Source organism: Anolis carolinensis, chromosome 4 (genome assembly GCF_035594765.1).
Source record: "Anolis carolinensis isolate JA03-04 chromosome 4, rAnoCar3.1.pri, whole genome shotgun sequence".
NCBI classification, from domain to species: Eukaryota; Metazoa; Chordata; class Lepidosauria; order Squamata; family Dactyloidae; genus Anolis; species Anolis carolinensis.
This window is the reverse complement of record NC_085844.1, coordinates 201,216,836-201,241,596: the sequence shown is the minus strand read 5'-3', so window position 1 is coordinate 201,241,596 and position 24,761 is coordinate 201,216,836. Positions and strand designations below refer to the sequence as shown.

General features: G+C 38.8%; 1 protein-coding gene across 6 annotated transcripts in view; it reads right to left on the bottom strand.

The window, feature by feature from the left end:
* Nucleotides 1–2,149: 2,149 nt before the first annotated feature.
* Nucleotides 2,150–24,761, bottom strand: part of dyrk3 (dual specificity tyrosine phosphorylation regulated kinase 3) — a 57,599-nt gene continuing 34,987 nt past the window's right edge. For 2 of the 6 annotated variants that reach the window (XM_062978590.1, XM_008115663.3), the window contains exons 2-3: nt 21,853–21,964; nt 2,150–4,109 (exon numbers count right to left, since the gene is read on the bottom strand). In XM_062978590.1, coding sequence (XP_062834660.1) covers nt 2,538–4,109; nt 21,853–21,964 — 1,684 coding nt within the window. In that variant the 3' untranslated portion in view covers nt 2,150–2,537. Of the gene's footprint in view, nt 4,110–4,633; nt 4,722–21,004; nt 21,169–21,852; nt 21,969–24,761 lie in introns of those variants that run through there. The other 4 variants (XM_062978591.1, XM_003224024.4, XM_016995473.2 and 1 more) reach the window with 3 other exon arrangements.

Genomic DNA, 24,761 nt, shown 5'->3' with positions numbered 1-24,761 from the left:
TGTTGCTTTTTAAATGTCTTTGGTTTTAATGTAACTGTTTATTTTATTGTATGTATATTTATGGCATTGAATTGCTGCCTATCTTGAAAGGCTGCTATAAGTCGCCTTCGGGGTGAGAAGGGCAGGATATAAATGAAGTAAATAAATAATAAATAAATGAGGTTTGGGTAAATCACAGAACTAGCATCCTTCTCTGAAAACAGATCTACACAGAAAGATATTACATGTAAGTAATTTCCCTAGTAACTGAATTCCGTCTCACTAAATTCAGTTCATTTAAAATTTAAGTTTCAAGTTTTAAGGCCCCAATACTCTCAGAAACAAATAAAATGACCAAAAAGGTTTTCTTTTCTTGCAATCCTATGCACACCTATCTGAGAAATAATCCTACTGAACTCAGCAGGGATACATTTACACTGTAGGATTAATGCAGTTTGACACCACTTTAACTGCCATGGCTCAATGTTAAGTAGGCTTTGACTAAAGGAAATCTTTTTGGTCTTAAATGTACTGAACTGTTGGAAATAACCATGCAACCTCCATGCAGAACTGCCTAAGGATGCCTCATTTTTTATTACTGGCTATCGTGTTAAAGCACTGAACTGCTGAACTTGCAGACCGAAAGGTCCCAGGTTCAAATCCCGGGAGCAGAGTGAGCACCCGCTGTTGCTTCAGCTTCTGCCAACCTAGCAGTTCGAAAACATGCCAATGTGAGTAAATCAATAGGTACCACTCCGGCGGGAAGGTAACGGCGCTCCATGCAGTCATGCCGGCCACATGACCTTGGAGGTGTCTACGGACAACACCGGTTCTTCGGCTTAGAAATGGAGATGAGCACCAACCCCCAGAGTCAGACGTGACTGGACTTAACGTCAAGAGGAACCTTTACCATTACCTATCAAAAGTCAAACAGAAGCAAGAACTACTTAAACTCTAAGTAAGCAAAACCCAACTGCATCGTGAGTATATGAAACAGAACTTGTGACATTAGCCAGTGAGCATCTATGGTAACGCAGCTCAGTGCAAATTGAAATGGACATAGGACTGCAGAACAGAAGAAATGTTTGCATGGTATTTTGCTTATATGTGTTATTACACAATTTTGAAGCAAATTTGTCTGTCAGTGACCAGCTATTATCCTAGAAATGTGAAACAGCCTCCTGGAACAGGCCAACAAATCAAATGCAGGAAATAGAATGTAAGTAACTGTTAAGAAATTAAACAATCGGTCAACACAAGTTTAACAGCTCTTTTGACTGAGTACACAACAATTTCATTTTCTCTCAGCAAGAAGCCCCATTCAGAGAAAAGCAGTACGCTGGAACCCCTTGCTCATAAAACAGGTCTATGGCACATGTAAAACTATTTAAAAGATCTAGCAAAAATTACTTGTATTTGACAAATATATACCTAAGGGATAAGATATGGCACAGAATTAAACCCAGAAGCAAGCATTTTATACTGTGACAATTACTGTTAATATTTTATATTTTCCAGTATGCTATGTTTTAGAAACACCAAATTATTCAGGGACACAGGCTTGCATCTTTAAAATTAATCATTGGAAATTTCTAACTTGCCCAAACTTCTAGTTATGAGGCTGGAATATGAAAAACGCACTGCCTATCCTTGTAAACATTGTAAATTATTACAGTTAAGATCAACCTATTCTGATGAGTGACAAACTAATTCTGAATGTGTTGTCGAAGGCTTTCATGGCCAGAATCACTGGGTTGTTGTGTGTTTTCCAGACTGTATGGTCATGTTTCAAAAGTATTCTCTCCTGACGTTTCGCTCACATCTATGGCATACTTCACAACCTCTGAGGATGCCTGCCATAGATGTGGGCGAAACATCCAGGCAGACTACTTCTGGAACATGGCCATACAGACCGGAAAACACACAACAACCACGTAATACTGAATTTTATTTCCATATACCTATACCAAATTGCAAAGATGAACCCACTGAATTCAGTATGAGAAATTAAAACAAAATGCATTAAACCTAGAGCCCTAAGACCATTCACTTCATAGCAACTCCTTTGCTGCTATGGTCTATATGCCATTATATTAACGTACAAAGCAAAAATATATTTTAAAAACTTGTGCTTTGGTCATTATTCTGTGATTATTCTTCAGCCAATCAATCAGGTGCATAGTTTGTTTATTTTCAACTGATTTGTAGTAAACTGTCCCTTAAGTGAGACTGTTAAGTGGTTTTTGAGTTTTATTACAACAGTGCTATAAAATCCATCTGTTACACAGTGCATAACCTCTTTGAACAAAACAAATGTGCTGACCTACCAGAAGTGATGTAACAAGCACTACATTCCAGCTGAAATGACTTGATAAAACAATCATAGCCCTTAAAATGCTTATTTCTGATTCAATTTTTTATACAAGATTTACTGTTCAATAAAAATTCTTTTCAGTCCTCCGCCCCCACCCCCACCCTTTACATTTCATCTTCTTTTTTTATTTAATGGAGATAATTAAAAACACAGCATATGTATTCTGGGAATATGTAATTCTCTATTAGCTGACCAATTTGGGTAGCACAGTACATAGAGGTATATTGGCATTTGTGTCTGACATTAGATTAGCTCGCAGTTTGTTGGCTACCCCAATTACTGGGGGCAATCTGGAACCTAGCCCTGGGAAAGAGCTTGTATAATGAGCAATCCGCTTGCCTGACGTTTTATCTGTGCTTGGTGGCTTAGGTATTCGTTTACAAATCCAAGGATGTCTTAAAGCTTGGCTCGGAGTCATTCGTGCAGAAGGATCCCAATTAAGACATTCTTTTAAGAACTCTATAAACAAGGGGTCATCGCAGCCTTTCAGCGCTGTAACCCAGTCCTTGTTACCCGGAGCACTACGCATTTTACCCCTACGCGATCTGCTGCCATTAAGAGTAATCTTCCCATCTGGCTGTGTGGTCAGAGTACAATAGCGAGGATGACCTTTAGAATTGATGAAGTTTTTGGCTCGCTTGGACTGGTCCAGCAGTTTCTGAGGGGGCATCCCAAGTAGCTCCATCATACAAGCTAGCTGATCCCCCTCGTCCTCTCCTGGAAAGAGTGGGTAACCAGTCAACAGTTCCACAAGAATGCAACCAAAACTCCACATGTCTATGGGCATCCCATAGCGGCTTCCCAGAATGACTTCTGGGGCTCTGTAGAATCGAGACTGTATATAAGTATAGACTCTTTGGTGCTCAAAACAGCTAGATCCAAAATCAATTACTTTGATGCCACTTCGCCCTTGCTGTTTTAGAAGAATGTTTTCAGGTTTCAAGTCACAATGTATAATTTTGTTTTTACAAAGACCCTCTAGACATTGCAATATAGAGTGGGCAAATTTGCGTACAAGCTGTACACTGAAGCCTTGAAACTTATTTCTTTTGATTAGTTCATATAGATTCATGCTCAAGAGTTCAAAGGTCATACATATGTGATTTCGAAAGGTAAAACTCTCTAGCATGTGAATGACATTCATGCTACCCGTCTTATCTTGTTTTTTGAGATGCTCCAAAATCCGAATTTCTTCTGCTGCCTGCCTGTGAAACCTCTTCTCATTTCTTACCATCTTCAAGGCCAAATGCTGGTGGTGTTTATGGTCAAAAACTTTAGCTACTTGGCCAAAACTGCCCTTTCCAATTATTTTAAGTACTTCGTATCGGTAGGCAAGATGGTCATGAGGCACATGGATGTAGCTGCCTTGTTCGTCATCATATCCCCCATTGTTTGGGCCACCAATGACTCCTTGCCTTTTCTTTGCATTTGGACCCACAAAATAAATTTCCGGGAAGTTAAGTATTTCTTGCTGCTCATAGACGGTTAACTGCTGTTTGTGTTGCTTCAGGGCTTGATCTGGAGATTGACAACCAGTTTTATGTGCTTTTGTTGAACTGCCACTGATTTTGGATACAGTTATACTGTCAATACTTTTATCTTTCGCTGGAGATGGAAAAGACCTTTCAGAGCCATTTATTCCAGAGGACTGAAGAGTGCTGCTCCTTCTGTTACCAGAGTCTTCAAATAGCTGCTCAACTTTGACTTGGCTCCCAGTCAAAGGATGATCCTTCATTGTGATTGTGTTAGTAGCTACCTGCAAAAATGAAACAAAGGAAGTGTTAAGTACAGAATTCTCATTTAAAAACTGGGGAAGAACAACAATTACAGTGAACAATTATATCAACAAGTATAGTTAAAATATATAACAATTTTGATCTAATTCAAATGCAACCAGCCTTCCACTAGCATGCATAATGAGCAGGTATGCAATGTTCTTCAATCAGCAAAGGGGCAGATACTGAAAACTTAGCATAAATCAGCCAATAACGTATGTGACTTTGCTCAGACCACAAGCAGTTTACTAGAAAGGGGAAAAAGACATTACACCACAAGTAAACATGCAAAAATAATTGAGAAGCAGAAGCACAACATGAAGGTGGCTTTCCAAAGGGGAGGATGGAAAGGCAAATAGAGTGACATGGGAATGGCAATTTGGTTACCAAGGACTCCATGCTACTCTTACAGATGTATGGATAGCTCTCTCATCATTCACTTTCATCTGCAGTGGTATAAGAAGATGCAACTCAAGAAATTTTGCATTATCTGCTAAAATATCACCTTGACCCAGATTTGGCCCTGGAAAAAGAAGATTTGCTATTCTGTGCCAATGTAGTTTGAAATATTTTCCCCAGTAAGAACAGCAAACCTAAATTGGTAAGAAAACACCATGAATACTAGATGTCAGTATAACATAGGCATAGAAATTTTTCCCAAGAGGCAAAATACACTCTTATGGTTTTATTACTTTTGTTTCTACATTAAGATAGCATGATAAAGTGCTATATTATATTGCAGGTAGTGCAGAAATATCTGTTTTGCACTGTAACCATCAATTTCAAACTACAACTAGTTCTTGTAAATGAAAACAGTAGCTTACATTTCATCAAAAATATATGGGAGGCTGAAATAGCTGATGAGCTTTGCTATTCAGTTCCTTTACAGCAACCTAATATCTATCATAAGGAGCCCCGGTGGCGTTAAAGCACTGAGCTGGAGACTGAAAGGTCCTAGGTTCAAACCCCGGGAGCGGTGGGAGCGGCCGCTGTTAGCTCCAGCTCCTGCCAACCTAGCAGTTCGAAAAAATGCCAATGTGAGTAGATCAATAGGTACCGCTCCGGCGGGAAGGTAACAGCACTCCATGCAGTCATGTCGGCCACATGACCTTGGAGGTGTCTACGGACAAAGCCGGCTCTTCAGCTTAGAAATGGAGATGAGCACCAACCCCCAGAGTCAGACATGACTGGACTTAACGTCATGGGAAACCTTTACCTTTTTAAAAATGTCTATCAAAGCAGCAAAATAACACAGCTGCAAAATAAATCTTGCTGAATATAACTTAGATACCCCTATCACTGAAATGCCAAAACAGAGAGTTTATGATACTGGTTCAAAAAATGCAGCGTTTTATAAAATGTAAAGATATATATTTGTCCTAACAACCATTAACAGATACCTCTGTCTGGAAAATGTAGACAGTATTTTAAGGCACACAGCTTTTGAGAGCCTCATAGAAAATATGATCCAGAGAATTAGCATTTTAGTAACACGTTCTTCATTGGGCCTAAGGCTGAACTGCAGAGAAAGAATGACAGACACTGTAAAATTTTGAATAAGGTGACCACACACTAGACAGGCAGTCCCTGAGTTACAAACATCCAACTTACAAATGACTCATAGTTAAGAACACTTTTCAAAAGACACATTTAACTTTAAACTCATTGCTATGTGTTTGCATTTAGCTAACCAAGGGAAAAATTACTCCCAACACATTTTTCATATACAGTGGAATCTCATTTATTCAACCTTCACTCATCCAACATTCTGTATTATCCAACGCAGTCTGCCTTCTGCCTAGATCCACAGCTGTTTCTCTAGGCAGTAACGTGCAGCGGGCCAACACGCTCAACAATATAAGTGCAGCCATTCTACCAAACAAGTGACAGACTTATTATAAAACATATGTTTTTGTGCTTAATTTGTAAAATCGTAACGTAATTTGAGGTTTAATAAGCTTTTCCTTAATCCCTCCTTATTATCCAACATTTTCACTTAGCCAACATTCTGCCGACCTGTTTATGTTGAATAAGTGAGACTCTACTGTACTGGCAGTCTGTGAGTTACAAACATCTGACTAATAAACAAATCATAGTTAGAAAGGGGGGTAAGACAACAGGAATTGAGAAATTTACCCCTAGGAAGGGAAATTCACACTCCTGAAAGAGTTATAGCGGGGGAAAGGTGTCTCCACTGAAGCTTTATCACCAAATAAGTCAAATTTCCACAATAAGTCAATTTTTTCCAAAACCCAATTATAACAGGGAAGGAAAGTGAGGTGAAATCTTCTGAACAGGGGCACAGACAGCAAAAGAAACACTACAGGGGTGCTAAAACTTCTCTATGCTATCCAATCTCGCCCTCTCTCGTGCATGCTCTCTTTCTCTTATGCATACATATACATATGAGCTTTGGATAGCATAGGGAAGGTTTAGCAACCTTGTGATATTTCTTTTGCTGTCTGTGCCCCTGTTCAGAAGATTTCACCTCACTTTCTGTTTGTTCTTAAGTTGAATTCCTATGTAAGTTGGAACAGGTAAATTTTTAAGTGTAACTCCAGACATATATATCAACTTAAGAACAAACCTACAGAACCTATCTTGTTCGTAACCTGGGGTCTGTCTGTATATACATAAAACATCACCAATTAAATGTGAATTATGAAGGAATCTGAATTTCAGAAGAAAGGTGTGTTTCCTGAAAAATAACCCCTCCTCTTTAATCTCAACAGTAAGCAGTATTTTTACAAGTTAGGATGAAATTTAAAGGCTGATAACAACTATGGAATATGTCACAATAGCTGAAGAAGCAGAATTGAAAAGTGTTTCTGATGTCAATTAAACAAGAGAAAACTAAAGCAAAGTAGCTGACAATTGTCTTGCAAGAAGAAACAGGGAAAGCTTTGAAGCTGCACACCATAAAAGGAACCATAATGTCCCAGACTAAGTTATTTAGGACTCCTCCATGTAGACGAAACAGGACACATTATTGGATCCAGAATGTTAAGCTGTCTATCTCAAGAACGATGGGAATTCTGTCTGTAGGTTATACCACATGGAATCTGGTACAAAATAACAAACATTATTTTTAAACAAGCAATGCATGGAAGTGGAAGAAGACAATAGAATAGGAAGGACAAGAGACCTCCTCCAGAAAATCAGAAACATTGGAGGTAAATTTCAGGCAAAAATGGGCATGATCAAAAACAAAGATAGCAGGGACCTAACAGAAGCTGAAGAGATCAAGAAAAGGTGGCGAGAATATACAGAAGATCTGTATAGGAAGGATAATAATTTAGAGAATAGCTTTGACGGTGTGGTGAGTGAACTAGACCCAGACATCCTGAAGAGCAAGATTGAATGAGCCTTAAGAAGCATTGCTAATAACAAGGCAGCAGGAGATGACAGGATCCCAGCTGAGCTGAAAGATGATGCTGTCAAGGTGATGAATGCCATATGCCAGCAAATATGGAAAACCCAAGAATGGAAAAATCAATTTATATCCCCATACCAAAAAAGGCAAACACTAAAGAATGCTCAAACTTCCATACAGTAGCACTTATCTCCCATGCCAGTAAGATAATGCTCAAGATCCTGCAAGGAAGACTCCAGCAATACATGGAGCAAGAGTTGCCGGATGTCCAAGCTGGGTTTAGAAAAGGCAGAGGAACGAGAGACCAAATTGCCAATATCTGCTGGATAATTGAGGAAGACACGGAGTTACAGGAAAACATCTATTTCTCCTTGATTGACTACTAGCTGTGCCCGGCCACGCGTTGCTGTGGCTAGGACTTTATTTTTCTTTTCTTTTTGTTGTATGAACATAGAGGCGTGTTGCTGTCAATTTTCAAGGTTGTGGGGCATTTAGTTTAGTTGTTTTGTCCGGTGTCGTGATTCCATTACCCTTTTATATATATAGACTAGCTTGGGAACCCGGTGATGCCCAGGTTATTTGAAAAAGGCATTATTTGTCTTTGATTGTTAGGTATTCTCAGTTTGGAGTGGGTGGACTACAATTCCCAGAATCGTGGGTCAATCCCCCCCAAACCTGCCAGTATTCAAAGTTGGCCATTTTGGGTCTGTGTATCAAGTGTGGTCCAGATATGTCATTGGCTGGTCATCGCCTGGCTGCAGTGCTCTCTGGATGGGGTGAACTACTACAACTCCCAGATTTCCAGGGCAATTGTCCCGAAACATCTGTGAGTATCCACGGCAGGCAATGTTCAGTCTGTGTGCCAAGTTTGGTCCAGATCCGTTGTTGGCTGGGTTCAGTGCTCTTTGGATGCAGGTGAACTACAACTCCCAAAATTAAGGCCCATTCCCACAACTCCCTACAGTATGTTCAGTTGGTCATGAGGCTTCTCTGTGCAAAGTTTGGTCCCGGTCCATTGTCGGTAGGGGTCACTGTTTCTCTGGATGCAGGTAAACTATAACTCCTTTTCCCCCAAACTTGTCCAATATGCTCTTTTGGTTATGGGGGCTCTGTGTGCCAAGTTTGGTCATGGTCCATCATCGGAGGGGTTCGGAGTGCTCATTCATTGCAGGTGAACTATAAATCCCAGTACCTACTACTCCCAAATGCCCAGGCCAATTCCCCTCAAAACCCACCAGTATTCAAATCTGGGCATATTGAGTATGCATGGCAAGTTTGTCCCAGAGCCATCATTGTTTGGGTTCATAGCATTCTGGATGTAGGTGAACTACAACTCCTCTACATTCCCCAGTAGGAGTCACAGTGCTCTGACTTGATGCAGGGTGAACTACAACTTCCACCATGTAGTCAATCCCCCAAACTCCTCCAGGAAGTGTAGTTGTGCTGTGTTTGTTCTGCAGACAGATTTGAAAGGGAAGGGCAGTAGGCAGGGTCATGCAAATTCCACATCAATGGAGAACCCTGGGATGCCTGCCTGTGATGGAGGACAATGCACAATCTAGGAGGAAATGGTCCCCAAACGAAAGCATTCCTTGGGTGGTGAGCCGTAGTGTTTGTGAAAGACATTGGCAGGGGTTGGGCTGCATGTTCACTGAGCTCGCTGTAACCGCAATGTCAGTGGAAAAGAGTGACTTGCTGGCTTCTCAACACTGGGAACTATAGCCTGTTTGTGGAGGCCGGAGGCTGTCTGTGTGAGCGGAAACCTGTGCCACATACACACATACGGGTTTTCACTTTTATTACGGATATAGATATATAGATATAGATAGATATAGATTCTAAAGCCTTCGACTGTGTGGACCATAATAAACTGTGGCATATTCTTGGTGGTATGGGGATACCAAGTCACCTTCTCTGCCTCTTGAGAAATCTGTATAAAGACCAAGTAGCCACAGTAAGAACTGACCACGGAACAACAGACTGGTTCAAGATTGGGGAAGGAGTACGGCAGGGCTGTATACTTTCACCCTACCTATTCAACTTGTACACATCATAACACAGCATAACACATCATGTGACGTGCAGGGCTTAACGACTCCAAGGCCGGAGTTAAAATTGCTGGAAGAAACATTAACAACCTTAGGTATGCAGGTAATACCACTTTGATGGCTGAAAGTGAGGAGGAGCTGAGGAGCCTTATCACCAAGGTGAAAGAAGAAAGTGCAAAAGCCAGGCTGCAGTTAAACATCAAGAAAACCAAGTTTATGGCAACCACACCTATTGATAACTGGCAAATAGAGGGAGAAAATGAGGAGGCAGTGACAGACTTTATATTTCTAGGCACAAAGATCACTGCAGATGCAGACTGCAGCCAGGAAATCAGAAGACGTTTACTTCTTGGGAGGAGAGTAATGGCCAACCTTGATAAAATAGTGAAGAGCAGAGACATCGCACTGGCAACGAAGGTCCACATTGTGAAAGCAATGGTATTCCTCATAGTAACCTATGGATGCGAGCTGGACCATAAGGAAGACTGAGCGAAGGTAGATGTTTTTGAACTTTGTTGCTGGAGGAAAATCCTGAGAATGCCTTGGACCACAAGAAGATCCAACCAGTCCATCCTCCAGGAAATAATGCCCAGCTGCTCACTGGACGGAAGGATACTAGAGGCAAAGATGAAGTATTTTGGCCACGTCATGAGAAGACAGGAAAGCTTGGAAAAGTTCATGATGCTGGGGAAAATGGAAGGAAAAAGGAAGAGAGCCCGACCAAGGGCGAGATGGATGGATGGTATCCCTGAAGTGACTGGCATGAACTTGAAGGAACTGGGGGCGGCGACAATCGACAGGAGCTATGGCGTGGACTGGTCCATGAGGTCACAAAGAGTTGGAAACGACTATGTAAATGAAGAAGATGTAAAAAAAAATCTAGCTTTCACACTCCAATACACACACTTACCAAATAAGAACATGACATTTGCTGAATGGCTTGTCAGCCAATTGGTTTTGCCAAGCAAGGCTGGATGGCCATCTGTCGGGGGTGCTTTGAATGCAATTTCCTGCTTCTTGGCAGTGGGTTGGACTGGATGGCCCATGAGGTCTCTTCCAACTCTACTATTCTATGATTCTATGATTCTAAGTTATAAAATACCTACAACCATTTTTCAATAAATGGTTTTATGTCCTACACATAGATCTCTCCTAAATTCAATCTCAGTTATTGAAGTTTCTTTTTCATTATCAAATTATAAAATTAGAGAAGACCACAATATATTGATCATTAGTGAGTACTTACAATGTATCTATCTCACAATATATTTTTCACCTTGCCAATTATCCTACAATTTATGAGGCTGTGCTCATAAATAGGTTTCAACTCATGGATTTTTTATGACCTTTAAAGCCCTACACCAGGGGTCCCCAAACTAAGGTCTGCAGACCGGATGTGGCCCCCGCCCTAAACCTATAACTTAGGGCCTGAAACAACATGAAGGCACACAACAACAATCATAATTAACGTGACTATCTCATCAGCCAAAAGCAGGCCCACACTTCCCAGTGAAATACTGGCAAGTTTATGTTGGTTAAAATTGTTCTTCATTTTAAATACTGTATTGTTCTTTAATTTTTTGCTGCATTACAAATAAGATACGCGTATTGTGCATAGGAATTTGTTCATTTTTTTTCAAACCATAGTTTGGCCCTCCCAACAGCCTGAAGGATTGTGAACTGGCCCTCTGCTTAAAACATTTGTGGACACCTGCACTAGATAGCCCAGGTCCAGGCCATCTGGATGATCTTGTACAAACCTGTACGAACTTGCCTGGGCCCTGAGATCTTCAGGAGAAGCCCTTCTCTCAGTCCCACTGCCATCACAAGTTCGGTTTGAGGGAATGAGTGGCTGCCCCTTGACTCTGGTACTCCCTGCCCTGGGAAGCCAGAATGGCCCCCTCCCTGCTATCCTTCCAGCAGCAGACTAAAATCTTTTCATTCAAACAGGCTTTTAAAGAAGGGTTTTTAAATTATAAATTCAGGGGTGCTGTGGTTTTAGTCTTGAATGCATTTTAATCAGTCATCAAGGATTTCAACTATTTATTTTTAATATCATTAATATTTAATTTTATTTTAATATTTATATATTTTTAGGTTTTAAGCTGTATCTCATTTGGTATAACTAAACATTGAAATAATAAACTATGATACAAGTCATTAAACATATTAGTGTTGTTTTCTAATCTGAACTATAACAATGACTACATTACATTGACAAATAATCCTACCAGGGATCTAGACAAATGTTTTCAATGGAACCTTAAAATATGAGGGAGATTTATCTCATGTTAGAAAGAGAAAAATGTAACAATGATAAATATTTTAATAATGCTTTGTTTAGCAATTTATTCAGAAGCACAAAGACAGTGTTAGTTTGGTATTCGAATATTTGGCACATCAACTATCTGAATTCCAACCATTCTATCTTCTGCAGAACCTTGACATAACAAATTAAAAGCCTGGATAGCATGTGAAGTGGAGGGAAGCTTCCCTCTCTTTTTGTATGAAACACAATAGGATCACTGACATCAGCACATGATATCCAGACTGATGGAGTCCAAACTGCTTATGTAAAGAAATGAAGTGCCAAGGGCTACAGGGAGTTTTATATTTCCTGCTGTTCTTAGCCATTTTGCAGACAACCTGAAGGCGCACACAGAAACACACAATTCTCTTGTAATCACTTACATATTTTATAATTATCTGTATTCAGTGATCTTTCTTCACTTCAATATATCCTGCAAGCGAGAAAATAAATACTTCCGTGTGTTTATATTTTGTGGTGAGCGAGCAGAAACCACGACACTATTTTAAAATTTGGTTTCACAGCAAATTGTCAGAGAAGTCCTACTGCCCAGGATGCCTGTGGCAGTCTATCCGATCAACTGTAACACCAGTTATAGCTTTTTGGAATCAGATACAATCCAGAACTGAAGGAGAAAAACACATAAAAGGAACACCAACTAAAAGGAACATAGGAAAATCTCTGTCGCTTTCCCAACATCCCATGGAATAATCAGTAAAAGAGCATGCAAAAAAGACTTCCATAGTGACCATCTATGGAATAAGTCAATTATCAAAGATTAAAAGAAAAATTCCTCAGTGATAATTATTTTTATTGACATGAACACATACCAGACAATTCAGTCACAGGAATACAAGGACAACATCCACTGAATGACTCACTGTAGTGGGATCAGTAAGATTCCCAGCATGTGAGAGCCTTTTGAAATCCCTAAATACAGATTCAAATCTCTTCATATCCCGTAAGATTAACTAATAATTATAGCTGGTCCAAAAGGCAGACAAAATGATCCTAGATGAGGTCAGTGTTGCAAAAGATATCAGCCTACTCTTCCACTGGTTTCAATAGATGACTGTATTCCTGGGTAAAAAACAAAGGAGAAATCCAATACACGATAAAATTGCTTCTGTATGTTTTGGGTTGGGAGATGTGGGCTTATCCTATCCATGGGCTGCATTTCAACCATCCTTGGTTTAGCATCAGTGAATTTTGGTGCTAATGACAATCATTAAAAAATTGGGAGAGCACTGGAGAATGGAAAAAAAGAGCTTAGTGGCTCATACAACCAAGGTTGTATTTTGAGCATCATTGCTTTGAAGCCAGTGAGCATTAAAGGCTACCACACTGTATATAACCCTGCCTGCTTGGTGCAAGGTGACTAGAAAAGTGCCATCAAAACCCTGGAAAACCACTGCAGCTAATGTGTGAAACTCTGAATAAGTTAAACCAGGAATAGGTAAACTTTGGCCCTCCAGGTGTTTTGGACTTCAACTCCAAACTCCAAAACACCTGGAGGGCCAAAGTTTGCCAATGCCTGAGTTAAACTAATGATCTGATTTGGTTTAGACACCTTACTATGTTCTTAGGAGTCTAACTAAAGGATAGGCCTGGTTCATACATGATACAGTATGGCATTTGCATCAGCTATTCAATCTATTCAATCAGGTATATTCTGTGCCTTTTGGCACAAGCGTACTCATTAGTAACTTGACTGATTGTCTCATCTTGTTGCTAATCTACTAGTGCCCCCTTACTCTCACTAAGGCTCAAGTGGTCAGACAAATTGCCCTGATGCAAGGAAGCCCCAGCCTCACTCCACACTCTCATTTCCATTCTGAGAGAGGACCCACTTCCAGCCATTTAAATTCTATCTGCTTGGTTGCAGTAATAAATAAACAACAGCTGTGATGAAGTGAAAATGCGTATGAACACAGGGAGATCATATTGTTAGAGGGTAGCCAAGTTTCATGCTTCAGGTGCACTTGCATGGACTTTTTAGCAGCATGATAAGACAGATGTCAGGCAAATGTTGCTAGTCCCATTGTTCTATTCCCAGGTATGGTTTTACTACAATAGATAAATAACAAGCAATCTTGTGTTTATAAAGGTTAGCAACTCCACTGAAAACTGAATTCACAATGGCTAGTGCTACTGTTCACACTACAGATTAGTTTGCATCGTGCTGTGTGAATAATCGTGAGTCAATGCATCTGCTGGAGGTTTGCCTATGAAATAAAGAAATAAAGAAGGGCAGTAATGTTCAGTCACTGAGATATTCAGAAGATGTTTTAATCAAATGAGTGATGCCATGCCACCTAAGTGCTTTCTTAGTTCCCTCCCTATTGAATCACAAACTATTATTATTGAAATGATACTAGTGTTGCAGTAAAATTGTGTACATAGCCAACAATTTTTATGCGACCAGGCTGTGGTCCTTGTTTGCAAAAGGGATCAGAGTATTGTGCTAACTACAGCTGAAGTGGAGTACCTCTTGTTTATCCACAGTGAGTTTACCTTCATGTGGCGATTGATGGCCACTATATCCCTGCTTTCTGCACAGAGCATATTTCTCATTATGAACTCTGCTACTAGTGAAGGTGGAAAAATAAACAGTGTGGCCAACACTGATGTGCCGCAAAAGACATTTGTATGGCGAAAGACATTTGTCGTCCTCTCTCCCTCTGCTTACCTGCATGAAGTATGCTGACTTCATATTAACTACTGAAGTGATATGGTGGGTGTGATTTAGAGTCCTCAGGCATTGTGCCTATAGGGATTCTGATAAGACAAGTGTTAACAACCTGTTCTACTAATATATCTTCACATGTTTTTGTAAAACACTACTGCTGTATTCTCCACTGTTCCCTTCACTAAGTTTAATTGCTGCATGCCCTATGCCTTGTTATTTTTGTAGATAAAACTTGTTTGGATCAGGTCTGACTTAGACTTCTTCCACACAGCTGAATAAAATCCCACATTATCCGTTTTAAACTGGGATATATGGCAGTGTGGACTGATAACCCAGTTCAAAGCAGATATTGTGGGTTATATGGCTTGATATTCTGGGTTATATGGCTGTGTGGAAGGGCCCTTAGATGCTGTAGCATCCATCCAGACAGGCCCTTTATCGCAGGATCTGATCCCAGGTTTTCTGTTTATCCCAGATTATCTGGCAGTGGGGATTCATATAATCTAGTTTAAAGCACAAAACCTGGGTTCAGATCCTGGGATATAGGGTTTGTTTGGAAGAGCCCATAGTTTGATACAGGTCTGGTCGAGGTGAACTTGGCTCCTCCCTGTTCTATATTATTGGATATGTTTCCATTTCTGCAACTAGGGGTGTGGGTAGGTTCCTTGGATATGTGAGAGCTACTACACATTTACTGGACACATGACATCCCTGGCACTTAAAAGCAGTCAAAAAAGGACTGCCTAAGTAGATAAGGGGAGTCATGAATACATAACTGCAGTACAGCAGGCTTCCATCTTGCCTAAAATAAGTATGTGGTGATGCAAAAACAAACACATGCTTCCCTGAAATCTGCCATACTTGAAAATCTGAAATATTGGTTTCTCGGGAAAGGTTTCACAGCATGTGATGGGCTTCTATCTCCAGGATTCCTGTGTGAGAATGGTTATTTAGACCCAATTCAATCTGGTTTAATGATTGGCTAAAAGATAGTACCCAGGGTCACTGTTTTACAATGGTCCCCATCCTCCTTGGAGTGAGAGACTCCAAAAATGATGTTGGGGAATTCTTGTTTGACATCCTGGTCACTGGATTTGATTCTATCACCCATGCTAGTTAATCTCTACATGAAACCATTGGGAAAGGACACCTGGTATTTTGACATTTAGTATTACTAGTATACTAATGGCATCTAACTCTGTTTCCTTCCCACCTAACTCCGAAGAAGTCGGCTGAACCTGAAATTCCAAATTGTGTTTCAGATTGTTTTAGCTAAATCATTTTATCATATGGTGCACAGTGTTTTGGGTCCCATCTAGGAGAAAAGTGAGACTTGAATGAATGAATGAGCAGTGTCTTTTGTCAAAAGTAGATTGGATACCAGTAAACACATTGAAACTTAAATCAGACAAGACACAGGGGTTCTTGGTCAGTTGTAAGACAGATAAAAAACAGGAATACAGCCCTTGATTGATGGGGTTACACTTACTCCTGGATGTGGAATTAGATCTTGATACCCACCTTTCAGTGGTGGCCAGGACTCTGTTTGCACATTTAGAAACTTGTGCACAAGTGACACTTGTTCCTGGAGATGTCAGATCTGGCCATGGTAACACATGTCTTGATTATATTCCGTCTGTATTACTTTAATACACTCTACATGGAGATGTCTTTGGAAACTGTTCAGAAACTTCAGCAGATCTAAAAGGCTGGGGCAAGGCTGCTGGCTGGGGCCAGGAAACATAATCTCCCTGTTGAAACAACTTCAGTCATCAGTTTTCAGGCAGAATTTGATGAACTGGTTGTGACCTTAAAATTTCTAAATGGCCTGGGTCCCGATTATCTAAATGACCATCTTTCCCTATGCAAACTATCCCAAATATTGACATCTTTGAGGGAGAACTTGCTATCAGTCTGGCCACTATCACAGGCATGTTTGATAGGAACAAAGGAGAGGCCTTCTCAATGGTTGTTCCTAAATCATGCAGTTCCCTTCCATAGAAAATGCAGTTGGATCTCGATGTTCTCTTTCTGCTGGAAGGCAAAGAGCCTTTCCATTCAGCCAGGCCTTTGATGCTTCAATTATGTGTTTTGAATGCAATGTGTGCTTTGCTTTTATATTTTGATGTTTTCAATATTTTTAAACTGTGTTTTAAAAAATAATCCTTTTATTTAATTTAATAACATTTGTAAAAGCAAAGTTTTCACTGGATTTTGTTTTATGTTTGCTAAAGCTGTTTTAAATCCCTTGACAAAAGAAACTTTTTATATTGCTGCAATTAATAACGAGTCTAATTTGATTCCTATTTGTTATCAGGGTGTTGGGATGGAGGAATAGTGTGCATTTTGACTTTCCATTGAATTCAATATAAATATTTTGATTTGCATCACTTCTTTGGTCAGTGCAACTTTAGTATTGTTCTGGTATTTGCTTAAACACATGGAGAGCTGAATGGGCGGAGGAGACATGAAGATGCAAATCCTGCCTTGAACATTGTCATGTTCTCAACAGCAACAAATATCTTTCTATGATTGACTGAAAGTGAATACAGAGCTCCCTAGACTAGACATATAGTCATGGGATCACAGGAACTCTGTACTGTGTTCAACTGAGCATAATTCCAAGTCCTTTGCAGTTTCTATGCTGCTGGATGTCTGAGGACATTCAGTAAATATGCTTCCAAAAACAGGCATGTACAATATGCATTAACTCTCTCTCTATAAATATGCAAATGCTTAAACATAACTTGTGTGATTAGCACTGTCTTAGAGGCCCAAAGCCACTTCCAAAGAATGTTATGGATTCAAGCAGAGTTTGCTCTCAGTCCAACACGATCTACACATAATACTTTGGCTCCTATGTTGATTGGGTAACATGTCAAAACAAGAGTGTATTAAAGAATCTGTGAAGTTGTGCCAGGATAGTCCTGATGTTCATGCAACACTGCCAGTAAACAGGATTTTATTCCAAATCTTTAGATAAGGTTGTTGGATGCCTCAAACTTTTCATCCCACACTGAATGCAGTTATAGGGAAATTAAGAAGTACACACTCCCACTGTAATAAGTTTCACACCTGGTTCGAATTTTATATTTTGGGAACTTGGCTGAATTGGAACAGCGGGGAGATGAAGAATCCCTGGTTACTCAAGTACAGCAACCAGTTAGATAATGATCAGATTACTTTTGGCAGACTGACCTACATAATTTTAACATCAAGTTCAATTTACAATCAGATGACTTCAGAATAACTTGTCACTCTGCATCCAACACTTCCTCTTGCAAAAGCTGGTCCACATAGTTGATTTAGCCCATAGCCTAGCTGTTAGCAGCCAAGAGAACTGATTGACAAGACAAATGGTGTGCACTGTTCACCGGCTCCAGAGTTTTTGAATGCTCTCAATATAGGCGAAGACTCAGAAAACTGCTGCTGCCTCTACATTATAGCACTTAATTATGATCAGATAGACTTCTGAATGCATAGTACAATGGGGCTTACTCCCAGGAATATTCATAAGGTAGCATTGCAGAGCAAATGTTGAATAGTTTGCAACATGACCTGTTTATATGTCAGCATACAAGACTTTCAACCAAATATACATTCTCATAGCGTATACAACAGTGCACTTCTCCTGGCAGAACACAACATTCTAGCAGAATCAGTTAAGGGGTAGTGCAACCCACCATGACTCCACAACAAATTCTAGAGAATTGAAAAATGGTTTTAATATAAGGAAAGCTGAAATAACTTCCAACGGTTCTGCCAGTAAATACTAACTTTAGCCAGATTTCTGTATTGATTCTTCATGGTCAAAATTTATTCTATATTGATAGAACAAGAAATTGCAAACACATTTAAACAACTGCTGGATTTTTCACTTTCAATAATGGCAGTACGGTCGATTTCTTTACATAAGGGTGGGTATAGTGTAGTAGTAGTAGTAGTAGTAGTAATAATAATAATAATAATAATAATAATAATAATAAACTTTATATCCTGTCCTATCTCCTCGAGGGACTCAGAGCGGTTTCCAATACAACAGGAAACATACAAGTTAAAACCATACAGCAATTAAAACAATACCACGTAAACATAAATACATAAAACATATAGTCATGTAACAAATATTTAAAATCAAATAGTGTAACGCTTGGGGTGCATGCAGCCCTTGGAACCCCTAAACAAGGCTATTGTGATGCCCCACAAGACCTCTCCAGTTCCCAGTCCCAATCCATTTTTAAAAAATTTGGGAGCTGATTTTCAAACAACTTTTTGTCTCCTACTGGGCTTTGCTTTTCTACTTCTAAGTTTGCAATGTCACCAAAACCTCCCCCGAACACCAAAAAAAAAAAAAAAAAAAAAGGGGGGGGGAACTGGCAGAAAAACAGTCAAAATCATAGCTGAAAGTGTTATGTCACTTAGGGTGTTCTCAATCTTGTTGGTGCAGCCCATGGGATAGTCTCTGGGAAGTAAAATGGACCTCGCCCCCTGTGCAGTTCACATCTTTGAATTTACATATACAGTAGAGTCTCACTTATCCAACGTAAACGGGCCGGCTGAACGTTGGATAAGCGAATATGTTGGATAATGAGAGATTAAGGAAAAGCCTATTAAACATCAGATTAGGTTATGATTTTACAAATTAAGCACCAAAACATCATGATATACAACAAATTTGACAGAAAAAGTAGTTCAATACACAGTAATGCTATGTAGTAATTACTGTATTTACGAATTTAGCACCAAAATATCACGATGTATTGAAAACATTGACTACAAAAATGCATTGGATAATCCAGAACGTTGGATAAGCGAGTATTGGATAAGTGAGACTCTACTGTATTCTTTTTATTCAAAACCACTTCATTTGGCACATCACAAAAATTTATGAATCTGGACAGGCAACTTAACAGTTGGATTCTATGCATATTTACTCAGAACTCAGTCCCACCCTAAATCCAAAGTTGTTTACTCCCACGTGCACGCAAAGGGCTACCAAGAGCTACTGAGGGTCTCTTCAGATATACTTCACAAATTGGAAATCTATTCTTTCAAATGCTTATTTATAGGTAAACATGACATCGTTCCCTCAGGTGTACATTGAAAAGAAACCTAAACAAGCAAGTGTAAACATAATGTATATCTGATAAAGAGAGAAAAGCGATACTTACCTCTGAATATTTTGATAACATCATCTGTCAGATACCAGCTGATGACATCATGGTTTTACTCAATATATATACTTTATTTGTATTCCGCCCTGAGTCCCCTTGGGAGATAGGGTGGAATACAAATAAAGTTTTATTATATTATATTATTGCAGAGTACATATATTCTGTGAAATATATATACCCTGCATCTGTGATTTTCATCGCATTATAACCTATTTTGTCCCCTGGTAAAGCTACAGTTTCCCAATAAAAAAATCACATTATGACAGGGTTACAGAACTTTTCTAGTTTTCAGATTATACAACTTCTGGTTTTACTCAGAATACAATTCCCTTGTTGTTGGAAAGTATTCACAGAGGATCTTAGTTAAATTTTTTGTCACAACTGGATGTAATTGCTGCAGTCAAACCAAGTCACTTTCCAAAACTCACAAAAATGTAAGACTAATTAAGATACCATTCAAATGACAGACAACACTAGTGTTCCCAAAAGCAATGTTTTAGAGCACATGAATTTATTTCTTTTACATAAAAATAACACACACCAATTATTGTAGGATGTAAACATAAAACCACTTGTTCAGTCATATAACTAGGCACTTGTCTATTTACCATAAACATATAAACAAGTATGGGGAAACATATAGGCATACTGTTAATACCCGTGTGAGCAATAAGTACAAATGCAGCAGTCAAGTGATCCACAGATGTGTGCTGTGGTTTTAGTGTTCTCTTTCTCTCTTTTAATTTAAACCAAAGAGACAGTGAGCATAATCATCAGTCACTGCCTTCACTTCTTGCTTATCCCCAGGCAGGTTTTTTTAAAAAAAAATTAAAAAATTGGTCAAGCTTTGTCTGTTATTCAACAGCCTACATAAAACTGTTCAAGCTTACCAGTCACAAAAAAGAACTACACTTCTCCCAGTCATATTATTATATTCTGGGGGAGAATAAAAGCAATTATAATATTGAAATATTGTTATACAATGGTTTATATCCACAAAACACATTTATATGCAGAACATCTCAGAAAACCCAAAGCTCGTGTACTAATAATTTTCTCATGTATCCATTGCTTTTTCAGCTGGCTGATGTGAAAAGGAGGAAGGGGCCAATAAGATATTATGATTACAACTCTTATTATGTAAAATGTAAATAATACATAGTAAATAAATTATACCTAAGGGGTAAAAAGAGGAAAAGCCCCAAGTGATATTATTTTCAAAGTGCTAAGTATATTGCCTGTCAAAAAAGAGTCTTGTGATACTTATCAATTGTGCTACCTTACCAGAAAATGCTAATTTTGCTTCAGGAATTGATCTGGAGATTGACTTCTAGTTTTATGCAATTGATAATGGGAAAGGTTTTTGTTTTCCTATTTCCAAACCATGCTGATTACTGTCTGGCTAATTCAACCAAACAAATTCCAACACCAGGAACACTTCCCTCAGGCTATAAAGTAATGGAAGAAGGAAAAAGATAAGCATATTATGGCACAATGCACAATGCCCCCTGGAAAATGTATTGTCAAGCTGTACTTGTTAAAACAGGAATGGGGTTATTCATCAACACACATGTATCATCCCTTTCAACATGTTATTAAATAAGATGTTGCACTGTAATTCTAAATTTCCACTCATGCAAAAGTAGAATCCAATACAAGAGAGCAAGAAGAAGTTAAGAAGATAAAGAAGATATTAAGGCCAGCATAACCATGCCCCTCACTACTATAGATTTCTATGTGCCCCAAAACTTGCTGTAGATCAGTGCTTCTCAACCTGTGGGTCCTCAGATGTTTTGGCCTTCAACTTCCAGAAATCCTAACAGCTTGTAAACTGGCTGGGATTTCTGTGAGTTGTGATCCAAAACAATTGGGGATCCAGAGGTTGAGAAGCACTGCTGTAGATAGTGGGGAAAATGGTGCTTGTTTGAGAAGACTCTGAAGCAGCTAGGGGCAAGACCCAAAATCCTAATGCTACTGCTAGCATTGCACTGAAATTAGGCCATTGCTCCATTATAGCCTTTTTCATAGATACAGCGGTATTAATATTGTACTTTGTTGATGCTTCCAGTTATAAAATGCATCTATTTGTGCTGTTTTGGATAACAGAATATAAAAAGCTTGAAATCACTTACATTAGCTCTCCCCAGTGAAGGAAGTCCAGAAGGAGTGCATTCTTCATTTGTAGGATCTGAATATCTAATCTGATCTATTCTCATGTAGGAATCATACAAGCCATCTCCAAACCTGGCTGGAAATAACAAGATGGTCAGCCAAAACTAACACAAACTCATATATATACCATTTTCATTTTGCTTTTAAGAAATACACTAAATTTGCACAAAAAGCACAGCAATTATTACAACTGCTGAAGAGTTTACACCAGTGTCTTAAGGTAAAGATTTATTTCCCATTAGAATTTTTAAAAACAGTACATTTTCAAACTAGGTCCATCATCACCCACTGAATTTTTTTATCTTTAAATTGTTTATTTATTTATTTAAAACATTTATATTCTGTCCTTCTCACCCCAAAGGAGATTCAGGGCGGAGCACAACATATATACGGCAAACATTAGATGCTAGTGCATAAATAAACTATAAATACGTAAGCACTAAAATCAGTTGTCTTCAGTTTAGCAATATACTTTAATCTTCATCCAGGCAGGTAGGATATTTTTGTTCACCAGTGTTACATTTTGTTGCATAATTCATACAAAACAAGTATTGCAGGCATTTAATTACACTGTTATATTTCTTCTGGTAACAATGTCCCCAACTTTTACAAACCTTCCACAAACATTTTAAAACACAGATAAAAGGTACTGGGATAAAATTGTTCCAACAAATATATAGCACTTCTATTGGTTATTGTGTCTATGCTCGTCTGCAAAATCAAAGGGTGGCATCTACACAGAACAAATGTACTTTGTGCTTTTTATCCTTGCATATTTGAGTATTAAGGAATATTCTTGATCCTGCATTCATAACTCCGTTAGATATGGAGCATTTTACACCCTGTAATACTCCAGAATTCTTATTGGGGTTAAGAAAGATCCTAGATTAATGTGATCAGAGAAATTTTTTCCAAGCCTGCATAAGGGATAGAGAGAGAGAGGTTGTGTTGGAAAATAATGCTATAATAGCTATTTAAATATGAGATAAAAATCTTAGTATGGTCAACAAAATTGACAATGTTTTGTGTAACATTGTTCTATCAGCATTCATAAACCAGTGCCTATTAAACAGAGAGACCTGTATGTATGCATGTGCATTCAAATTGGAGGTCTATTTATTGTGATTTGAGGTGGTTTTGCCAGTTCCTTCCTCTGAAATATAGCCTATAGGATCCACTATTCCTTCACAGTGTCCCATACAAGAACCAACCAGGGCTGGCCCTCCTTAGCTTCCACTCAACTTAATATTGGGATATTATGCAATAGTCCACCAAACCATCATATTTAGATGAATGTGAAATGGACTTAAATTTAATGACCACTCATACTAAAGCAGCAAGTCTATCGGCAGGTGCCTGGAAGTAAATCTCAATGAACCATTAAGCCAGTGGTTCTCAACCTTCCTAATGCTGCGACCCCTTAATACAGTTCCCTCATGTTGTGGTGATCTCCAACCATAACATTATTTTTGTTACTACTTCATAACTGTAATTTTTCTACTGTTATAAATAGTAATGTAAATATCTGATATGCAGGATGTATTTTCATTCACTGGACCAAATTTGGCACAAATACCCGATATGTCCAATTTGAATACTGGTGGGGTTGGAAAGGGATAGATTTTGTCATTTGGGAGTTGTAATTGCTGGTATTTATATTTATCTTACAATCAAAGAGCATTCTGAACTCCACCAATTATGGAATTGAACTAATCTTGGCACAGAGAACTCCCATGACCAACAGGAAATACCGGAAGGGTTTGGTGGGCATTGACTCTGAGTTTTGAAGTTGTAGTTCACCTACACCCAGAGAGCACTTTGGCCTCAAACAATGAAAGATCTGGACCAAACTTGGCAGGAATACTCAATATGCCAAAATAGACCTTGACATTTGGGAGTTGTGACTGCTGGGATTTATACTATAGTGAGCCTGCTTCCAAATACACTTCTACAGAAGGGGAATGCAATTACAGTAGAGTCTCACTTATCCAACACTCACTTATTCAACGTTCTGGATTATTCAACGCATTTTTGTAGTCAATGTTTTCAATACATCGTGATATTTTGGTGCTAAATTCGTAAATACAGTAATTACTACATAGCATTAATGTGTAATGAATTACCTTTTCTGTCAAATTTGTTGTATACCATGATGTTTTGGTGCTTAATTTGTAAAATCATAACCTATTTTGATGTTTAATAGGCTTTTTCTTAATCTCTCCTTATTATCCAACATATTTGCTTATCCAACGTTCTGCCGGTCCGTTTATGTTGGATAATAATAATAATAATAATAATAAAACTTTATTTATACCCCGCCACTATCTCCCCAACGGGGACTCGGGGCGGCTTACATGGAGCCATGCCCAAAACCATACAATATGACAAAATATAAAACAACATATCATAACACAATTTAACAATACAATAAATAATAACATACATTACAATCCAAAATTCAGAAAAAGCAATAAAAACCAGGGCAGGCCACATGAACACTAAATTAAAACTTGGTGAGAAAGACATATGAATAGAACCACGGGGAGCAGGGACATAAGTGAGACTCTACTGTATTCTCTTAAAATTAACTGTATTTTACCTGTTTGTTTCCAGATTACCCTTGATTAGATAAATAATTACAACAGGTTGGGATGCAATTAGTTATCTAATCAAGGTAATTGGAAACAAACAGGTAAAATACAGTTAACCAATCTTAAGAGTTCTTCTCAAGTGAACTCTATGTTTGTCACACAGCCATTAGACCAGGGGTCCCCAAACTAAGGCCCGGGGGCCGGGTGCGGCCCTCCAAGGTCATTTACCTGGCCCCTGCCCAAAGTCTGAAATGACTTGAAGGCACACAACGACAATC